General features: G+C 57.3%; 1 protein-coding gene across 1 annotated transcript; it reads left to right on the top strand.

The window, feature by feature from the left end:
- The first annotated feature begins 649 nt into the window (after positions 1–649).
- SLC22A6 (solute carrier family 22 member 6) lies at positions 650–8,110 on the top strand. Its single transcript, XM_037052973.1, has 10 exons — positions 650–1,283; positions 1,602–1,705; positions 1,955–2,109; positions 3,240–3,408; positions 3,867–3,990; positions 4,140–4,255; positions 5,253–5,467; positions 5,598–5,706; positions 7,345–7,548; positions 7,820–8,110. The coding sequence occupies exons 1-10, from the start codon at positions 915–917 to the stop codon at positions 7,890–7,892; spliced, it is 1,638 nt and encodes a 545-aa protein (XP_036908868.1). The 5' UTR covers positions 650–914; the 3' UTR covers positions 7,893–8,110.
- Positions 8,111–9,405: the final 1,295 nt, after the last annotated feature.

The following is a 9,405-nucleotide window of genomic DNA, read 5'->3' as shown; positions in this document are numbered from 1 at the left end:
CGTGATGGTGGTCTCGGGCCCCGTTGCTTCGGAAGCAGCCTCTGAGCCCTGCTGTTTCTTCGACTGGACAGAGAGCTCTGATCCTGTGAGAGGCAAGCTGACCCCAGAAGATCAAAGATCAGGGTTGCCAGCTTTAGCAAGTGAGAATACAGGATGCCCAGTTAAATATAAATTTCAGAGCAATGAATAACTTTTTAGTGTAAGTATGTCCCATGTGATTTTTGGGACACGATTACAGTAAAACACACACACACACACACACACACACACACACAGAGAGAGACCTAATATTCAGATTAACTGGGTGTCTTATATTCTGGTAGTCCTTCCTGGAGACAGAGTGTTTGGGTCCTGTCTGCTGACAGTGACAGGAGCCCCTCAAGCGGTCACCACACTTCTCAGAAGCCCCTTCTCACTGAAAGGAAGACTGAAAGGTTCTGCCCCCAGATGCCCAGATGAGCCCCCTGAGTCCACCTCTTCCCACCACCCCCACCTCCGTCCACCTTCTCCTGTCCTTTACACCCCTGAGGTATAATATTCCACTGACACCACAATATTTGGGTTAATCCTTCCGAAATCAAGTCACACTTTAACTCCATCCCTCCTTGCCAAGAATTAAATGCTGCCCTGTAGGGGTCGGGGCCACAGCAGACCCTGAGCCCCTACCAAACGAGAAGAGGCTGCAAGGGCAAGGGAGGGACAGAGAGGCCGAGAGAGGGGAGGAGGGGCGCCGGCCGGACTGCTGCCCCCCCACCGGGCCAGGTCAGATTTGGCTCGAGGAGGAACTGAGCTGCGGAAGCCACGGCAGCCCCTCTCCTCCAGCCCGGGGCAGCAGGCAGACAGGCAGGCACGGAGACAGAGGTCCTGGGACGGGAAGTCCTCAGCTCCCAACCACACGGCTGGGCCTGTCCCCCATGGCTTTCAATGACCTCCTGCAGCAGCTGGGGGGCTTCGGCCGCTTCCAGCAGATCCAGATCACTCTGGTGATACTCCCTCTGCTCCTGCTGTCCTCGCACAACACCCTCCAGAACTTCACCGCCGCCATCCCCAGCCACCACTGCCGCCCGCCTGCCAGCGCCAACCTCAGCGAGGACGCGGAGCTGGAGTCCTGGCTGCCCCGGGACAAGCAGGGGCAGCCCGAGTCCTGCCTCCGCTTCACCTCCCCACAGCGGGGACCGCCCTTCCCCAATGGCACAGAGGCCAACGGCACGGCAGCCACAGAGCCCTGCACCGATGGCTGGGTCTACAGCAACAGCACCTTCCCTTCCACCATCGTGACCGAGGTGAGGACACCTGGGCCCCTCTGTGCACCATCCAGACTGTGCCGTCACCTCTGAAATGGACAGACAGAAACACACACACACACACAGACTGTCTCAAATGCCCCAGCGGCCATTTGCGCAAAGCTCAGGATGGGGAGGCCTTTGTAGAAAAGGTGGATGTGGGAGTCCGGCGCAGTCAGCTCCTGGGATCGGGGAGACACACCGCAAAGAGAAGTGTCGGGGGAAGAGGGTGACAGACCTGGACGTGCCAGCTGGGATGGGGATGCCACCCTGCAGCTCAGGCTCATCTCTGCCGGACCTTGTCTCCTCTCCCCGCAGTGGGACCTGGTGTGCTCTCACAGGGCCTTACGCCAGCTGGCTCAGTCCTTGTACATGGTAGGGGTGCTTCTCGGAGCCTTGGTGTTCGGGCACCTGGCAGACAGGTCAGTCCCGGGCAGGGCCAAGTGGCTGGGCTGCGACTGGGTGTTCCTCGGCTGGGGCTAGAGCCCTGGGAGGGAGGTCGGCATGCCCAGCTGAGGTTACCGAGAGGCCCTCTACCACCAGCCTCATGACATGTCACAGGTCCTCAAAGACTCCCCACCAAGGACCTCACCCAGGACAAGCACTGCTCTCCCCGCCCTGCCTGGCCCCTTGGTCCTCAGGACCCCTGATACAGGCCCTCTCCCCCACAGGCTGGGCCGCCGAAAGGTGCTGATCCTGAATCACCTGCAGACAGCTGTGTCAGCAACCGGTGCAGCCTTTGCTCCCACCTTTCCCGTCTACTGCGCCTTCCGGCTCCTCTCGGGCATGTCGATCTCCGGCATCGCCCTCAGCAGCCTAACCCTAAGTGAGGGAGGTGGGGAAGGCAGGGCGGGTCCCTACCCACTCTCTGCTCACCATGCAGACCAGCTCCCACTCTCCAGCCTCCCCTCCTAGCCTGCCCCTCCCAAGCTGTGCCTGCCCTTGGCCTGCCCTTGGGGATTGCCCTTTCAGCCAACCTAATAGCCTTTGCAGGAAGCTTATACCATCCTGGCCCCTCATTGAGATTTGAGTTCACAAACTCCATTGTTCGAGACAAGCAAGTCCCACAAATGACTGAAGCAGACCAGGTACAAGAGGCATTAGAGGGTGGGGAGGACTGTGCCCAAGGGGCCACAGCCAGGTCTCAGGGCTGACAGATCTTCTCCTTTCCTTTTTATTAATGTAAATTATCCCAAATTCTTAATGTTGGCAATGCATTCTAGTGTTTTAACACAGGGCAAGCCGGCATCGTCGGCGGAACACATGCGGACTGAGCGTGGCTTGTCCTTGAGCTGTGTTTCCCTCTCCCCGTGTTCCCCAGACGAGAAACCTGAGGCTGGGGAGAAGGGAAAGGATTTACTCAGGGTCATCCGCAACTGCAGCAGGGAATCGGGGCCTTTGGGGTTCTCTGAATTACAGAAATTAACCGAGACTAGGCTGGGTCTGGCCGGACGCCTGGAAAGGCTGCCCCAGGAGCTCACCAGGAATGGGGCTGGGCCTCTTCAGATTGCTGCGGGGGGGGTGCCCTCCCTCCCACCTCCACTCTCCAGGACAGAGGGAAGCTGCTGCCTCCTCCAAGCTGCTCTGGCCGCTGAGGCTGACATCCGGCCCAGGCTGAGCAAAACCGGAGGAGCAGCTGCTGTCAAGGATGGACTGAGTGGTCCGAGAGTAACGGAAGGGGAAGGAGGCCCTAGCCAGGAACAGCTCAGGGAGGAGCAAACACACAGCAGCGGAGTGGAGGGGACGATTCCCGGGCTCCCAAACCCACCTCCCCATCCCTCCCTCCCCTGGAAGTCTTCCACTTTCTCTGCCTGGCACGCACCCTCACTCAGTGTACCTCCCACTGAGCCTCGGGACAGACCGAGGTGTGGGTGCAGAGTCGGGTCTCTGCCCGCCCCAGGGCCTCCGCCCCCCGACAGTCCAAGGTGTGGACTGTACTCTAACGCCCTTTTCCAGATGTGGAGTGGATGCCCGTCCACACACTGTCTTTCGTGGGCGTCCTGAACAGCTATGCCTTCAGCCTGGGCCAGCTTCTCCTGGCCGGCCTGGCCTACGCCGTGCCCCACTGGCGCCACCTGCAGCTGCTCGTCTCCGTGCCTTTTTTCGCCTTCTTCATCTATTCCTGGTGAGTGGGGACCAGGGTGGGCAAGGGTGCCACGAAAGGCATGAGGCACCCCCCACCAGACTGTGCCAAATGCCCCACCCCACAGAATCAGAAAAGGTCAAAACTGGAAGGTCAAACCCAGGCCAAGCCTCAGTCTGACAGATGGGAAAACGGCTGTGGGGGGATTTGCCCCAAGGTGTCCAGCTCTCTGGCTTTTCTCAGCTTCTCCCAGGTCTCCAGCCCCCGTCCTGCGCCCTTAGCCCAGCCCTGAGAGCGGAGCTCCTGGGTGGCACCGCGAGTCGTCACCAAGTGAGGCACTGTTGCTTTGTGGTCCTAAAGAGATGGATTTGGCAAAGCCGCTGGGTTCCCAGACTTAAGAGAAACCCCACTGTAGACCCCTAGAAAGGTCACCCCCCGCCCCCAGCCTGGCAGACTGGAACTGCAGCCATGCCAACATCCACACTCACCCCCACGCCCAGGTTCTTCGTGGAGTCGGCCCGCTGGTGCTCCACCACCGGGAGGCTGGACCTCACTCTGAGCGCCCTGCAGAGAGTGGCCCGCATCAATGGGAAGGGGGATGAGGGGGCCAAGCTGAATATGGAGGTGAGACCCACAGTGCTTCCCAAGGCACCGTCTTGGGCTCCACCCCAAACCCTGGTCTCAGGACCCAGGGGGGCCTTCCCTGAGTGAGGGGGTAGGCTGGGAGGAGCTCCTGCATGAGCCCAGGCCCTGAGCCCCGCCCATCCCGGCAGGTCCTCCGGTCCAGTCTGCAGAAGGAGCTGACAATGGGCAAAGGCCAGGCCTCAGCCATGGAGCTGCTGCGCTGCCCCACCTTGCGCCACATCTTCCTCTGCCTCTCCATGCTGTGGTAGGCCCAGACAGACAGACAGCTGTTTGGGGGGACAGTGTATGCCCTGGGCGGGAAGAGTCAGGTAAGAGGGAGGAAAAGTCAGCAGGTCTGCGGTGAGGGTAGAAGTCTGGCACCAGTGGGATGTCTTGAAGGACCAGCTGACCACCCGACCTCAGTTCAGCTCCAGTCCCAACTGGGCATCGGCGTCTTCCTCGCCTCCTCCCTGTGTCAACTCTGTCCCAGTAAACAGTATAAAAACCTCACCAGGATCAGTGGCCCCCGAGTCAACAGAAGGACATCACGAAGGAGATCATCCGTGGGGCTGGCAAAGCGTTTGGAGACTTCCCTGCCCTTAGCCAGAAGCACAGGCGTAGGCAATAAGATGCCTACAGCTTATCTCCAGACGCACACTCTGGTGGAGGCTGATTTCAGCCAAAAGTCCGCCTTTCCCATGGCAACGCAAGCAATTGCCCTTTTCACGGCGACCTTCGCCAATCCGCCATGGTGGCAATCCTGCGACCAGTCAGGGAAGCGTGGTCAAAAGGAAGGATCCCACCAACAAATTCTTTGTTTCCACTTCTGGACTTGCTCTCGGATGCGGTTCATCCGATGACCTGAGGATCATTTTGTGGGCTTCTGACATCTTCAGAAACACAGTACCCATCCCCGCCACCACGGACGGGTCCCTGGAGGCCAACGCTGCTCCCAACACTTCGGCCCTAAAAATGCGGCTCAGCCCACCCACCTATCCTGCCTCGGCCCAGTGTTAATAGATAAGAGAAAGACCAAAACTATGTAAATCCTACATAGCAACCAAGTGACGAAACTGGGAGTATTTTGGGACTACCCCAATATTTAAACTAGATACTAATGTCTGAAGAAAGATTAACCAAGGAAGTGCATTCCGGCTCCTTATTGATCAGGGTGCTCAGTGCAGCTCACTCCTGTTTTGAATGAGCACCCCTCCTTTTAAACCTTCTGAACAAACCCCGTACCCCTCCTCTCTCCCCACCAGGTTTGCCACTAGCTTTGCCTACTACGGGCTGGTCATGGACCTGCAAGGCTTCGAGGTCAGCATCTACCTCATCCAGGTCATCTTCACAGCTGTGGACCTGCCTGCCAAGCTCGTGTGCTTTCTAGTCATCAACTCCCTGGGCCGACGGCCCACACAGATGGCCTCCCTGCTCCTGGCTGGCATCTGCATCCTGGCCAACGGGGTGGTGCCCCAGGGTGAGTGCGCGCGCCAGCACGCAGGGCCTTCCCTGGCCTCATCCCCAGACACGACTCAGCTTCTCACAAGGGAGGGGAGGCAATTACCCCCCCTTCCAACATCCTGCTGACTCCCCTCCTGTCTCTCCAGATCAGTCCATCATCCGGACCTCCCTCTCTGTGCTGGGGAAAGGCTGCCTGGCTTCCTCCTTCACATGCATCTTCCTGTACACTGAGGAGCTGTACCCCACAACGATCCGGTGAGTGGGAGCCTCGTGAGGAGCCTCAGGGTAAAACACGCCCCCACGCACAGGTCAGACCCCAAAGCACGGCCCAATACACCCCTGCCCAAAGCCCCTCCCCAGCACCCATTAGTGCAAGGTACACAGCTGCCACTCAGTGCACACGTGGTGGCCTGGCCAACACAGGTGTGACTACCATCTAAGCCCTTACCTGACCCTAGAAGATCTCAGAAGGTGTCAAAACTGAGACAGAGTAGGGAGCCAAGACTCATCTCAGAGCACAGGTGGCAAACACAAGGCCCTCGGGCCAAATCTGGCCCAGCACCTTGTTTCTACCCGGCGGCAACGCCAAGCTCCTTGCCCCTAGTTAAGGAGTAGTTACATATGTACAGTCCTAACACTACGTTTGGCCCTTTGAAGGCAACCTCGAGGCTGATGTTATCCCCAGTAAAAATGAGTTTGACACCCCCGTCTTAGAGGCAATGGATTGAAACTCCCTTGATCCGACACCAAATCTAGACTATAAACCAGGTGGTGCGTCTGAAACCCAAGCCCCCAGGCGTGGAAGCACTGTCCCATCCCTTAGTAGCGGTGGGACCAGACGGTATGTCCGCTGTGTGGGAAACACAGCAGCACTTTTCAAAGTGCCGCGATTCGGCGGAGGGAGGGTTATTGCATTGAGAAATGAGAAACAGGTGTCTATATTAAGAATGGGATGCAGCCCTGGCTGGTGAGTTCAGTGGACTGACTTTGGCCTATGGACCAAAGGGTCGCTGGTTCGATTCCTAATCAAGTCACATGCCTGGGTTGGGGGCCAGGTCCCCAGTGTGGGACGTGCAAGAGGCAATCACACATTGATGTTTCTCTCCCTCTCTTTCTCCCTCCCTTCCCCTCTCTCTGAAAATAAATAAAATCTTAACTTAAAAAAAAAGAATGGGAAGCAAAATTAACATGAGATGTCAAAGAAATGCCGGGCTTCCCTGAGCCACTTGGCAGGAGAACCCTGAGGGTCATGGTCATGGGTACTGAAATGAGCCCTCCTAAGATATGGGGGGGGGGTGTATAATCGCATAAGCCACTTACCATGTGCTAAGCGAGATCTTAAACTGTTTACAACCATCAACTTGTTTAATCCTCATAACAAGCCTATTAGGTAGATATTGGGATTATTCCCGTTTTACGAATGAGAAAACTGAGCCACAGAGAAGTTAAGTGACTTGCCCAAGGCCACACAGCTTGCAAGTGAAAAAGCTTAGATTTGAATCCAAGCAGTGTGTCTCCTGAGTCAAGGTTTTTAACCTCTGCCCTCTCTTGATCCGATCCCTCCCCAGGGGATTCTATTCCCATAGGCCTGTCTGGGTGGGGCTGGAGCAACCATAACTCAGAACCCCTGCAGGCGACTGGAGGGCGGTTGGCCTAACCTGCCGTCTGAACTGACTGCTGAGGAAATTTCCCTGAGGAAGGTGGAAGGGGCTTGCCCCAGGTCTCCCGGCAGGTTCCCTACAGAGGCAAAACCCGTCTCCTGACTCTCCGGCCAGAGCCCTCCCCAACCTGTTTTTTTTTCCTTCTTCTTCTTTTAATCTCTAAAACAAATGCCAAATCCATTTGCTAACCAATAGGGAACAAAACACTAACTCACCCCCTGTGACCCCACAGACAGACAGGCCTGGGGATGGGCAGCACCATGGCCCGAGTGGGCAGCATCGTGAGCCCACTGGTGACCATGATGGGTGAGCTCTACCGCCCCATGCCCCTCTTCATCTTCGGCACTGTCCCCGTGGTTGCCAGTGCTGCCACTGCCTTCCTGCCGGAGACCCTGGGCCGTCCGCTGCTGGACACGGTGCAAGACATGGAAAACAGGTGGGGCCCCACCCACAGCGGGACAGAGGCTTACCCCAGGTCACGCATCCAGGCCAGGCTGTGACTCAAACCTGGGGCTCCTTTTCCAGGCCAGGGCTCCTTGTTCCCGTTTCCCCAATTGCTTAAGTCTCCCAGAGTCCTTCCTCAGGTTCCCACCTGCAGGGAGGGTCAGGTGTTTGAGGCAGAGAGCTGGTGGCTGGGCAGGGGCACCCCCAGCTCCCAGCCCCAGCCCGCAGGCTGCATACCCAGAGCACTACTCTCCTGCCCCCAGGAGGAAGGGGAAGCTACGGCAACAGCAGAAAGAACAACAGAAGCAGATGATCCCACTCCAGCCCTCAGCATGACACAAGAGTGGACCCTGAGCGCCAAGAACAGGCCTCACCGAGCCCTAAAGGGAGCAGGGGTCCTCCAGGTCCTGGGCCACCCACACAAGGAGGCAGACGGGGAGATGGCAGCCCAAGTGTCGGGGGCCATTGTTCAAGGAAGCCCCTCCCCAGGGGTTCTCCTCTCTGAAGAGAGTCCACCGAGACCACATCATTAAAATGTTTTTCTGTGTGCAGCATCTCTGTCTGCCTCATCTCAAAGGCAACAGCCAATCCACATCAGCCAGCTTCCAGCCCACAAGGTAGTCCAGTCCCTGGCCTCAGCCCCCAGGACTTTACAAACCATCCCAGACCTCCCCCCCTACTGCCCGTTCACCGCCCCCTCTCTTCCTCTGAACCGGGTCCGCTGGCCCGTGCATGTCTTTTGCACAGGCGTAATCTTCAGAGCCTCGTCCTTGAGGGACACCCCCAGGAAAACGTCAGTGATCTGATTCCTTGATGGGCAGGGAGAAGGTAGATCTCCAGGGACTTGATCTTCGTGTCCTTGACCAGGAGGCCTGGCTTGGTGACAGGGAGCCACTCGCTATCCTCAGCCTTGCCGCCATGAACTCTGCATCCCCAGTCGTGACCCTGGCCATGACCTCAGCCCCGATGTCACTGCCAAATCCTCCATGGAAGCTGCCCTGGCCTCCCATTTCCAGGCCCTTTTCCTCAGAAAAAAAAAAAAGCACTTCTGATCCGTGTCCCCAGGGAGTCATCCCCGGGACACTGGCTTGTATCCCAACCCCTCACTTCTGAACCTGAGTTCTGATACTGTCACACGCCTCACTCCAGTGGCCTCAGAGGCTGTGTCCAGTTTTGGCCACAAGGTCCTGTCCTTAGCCAGAGTTGGGAAGGCCTTTGTGACCACCCTTGGGCTCTCCCGACACAGCTCTGAGAGCATCCTAGCCAGGATGGCACACTCCGGGCATCCTCGACCACGTGTCCCCAAGACTCCGCGCTATAAGGCAGTTCGTTCATATTGTTTTCAGCCACTAACTTTGTGGCCATTTGTCACAGCAACAGTCAGAAACTGATACACACCCTTATTCTCAGACTCCTCTGGGGGTGTCAAGCTGGCCCAGGGAGGTTTTATTTTCTCATGCACCGTTTTTGGTAGGCATAGCGCTGTACTGTCTAGATCGCCATAGTCCTCACCACTCCCTATTGCTCACACACTTATGCTACCCTCTGGCCTTGTAGCCACTTAAGTTTGGCCCTCCTAGACTCCTCTCTGTGAAACCCCTACCTTGCTTTCATGTTTTTAGAGCTGCAAAAGGTTCTCGTCCTAGGCACAGGGAGCAGAAGGGAAACACTGGGCAGACCCCACTGCCCACTGTTGCTCCTCCTCCAAGAGAACCATCAAACGACGTTCTCTCAGCCATGCATTGTGCTGTGGTCCTGGAACAGGAGCCGAGTCTGTTGCCAGAAGCTGGAGTGATAAGCTAGATGAGCTTGGGACTCAGTTTCCCTGACCAGCTCAAAGGACGTCCGT

The sequence above is a fragment of the Sturnira hondurensis genome, unplaced genomic scaffold, assembly GCF_014824575.4.
Source record: "Sturnira hondurensis isolate 20B ecotype Veracruz unplaced genomic scaffold, ASM1482457v3 Scaffold0007797, whole genome shotgun sequence".
NCBI lineage: Eukaryota > Metazoa > Chordata > Mammalia > Chiroptera > Phyllostomidae > Sturnira > Sturnira hondurensis.
Note: the sequence above shows the minus strand (reverse complement) of the source record. Positions and strands in the feature narration are given on the sequence as shown.

Bases quoted from the DNA above. Each gene is read 5' to 3' on its own strand.
- SLC22A6 (XM_037052973.1), top strand. From the start codon at position 915: ATGGCTTTCAATGACCTCCTGCAGCAGCTGGGGGGCTTCGGCCGCTTC. The intron at 2,110-3,239 runs GTGAGGGAGGTG...GCCCTTTTCCAG, and splicing joins CCTCAGCAGCCTAACCCTAA to ATGTGGAGTGGATGCCCGTC. The intron at 3,409-3,866 runs GTGAGTGGGGAC...CCCCACGCCCAG, and splicing joins GCCTTCTTCATCTATTCCTG to GTTCTTCGTGGAGTCGGCCC.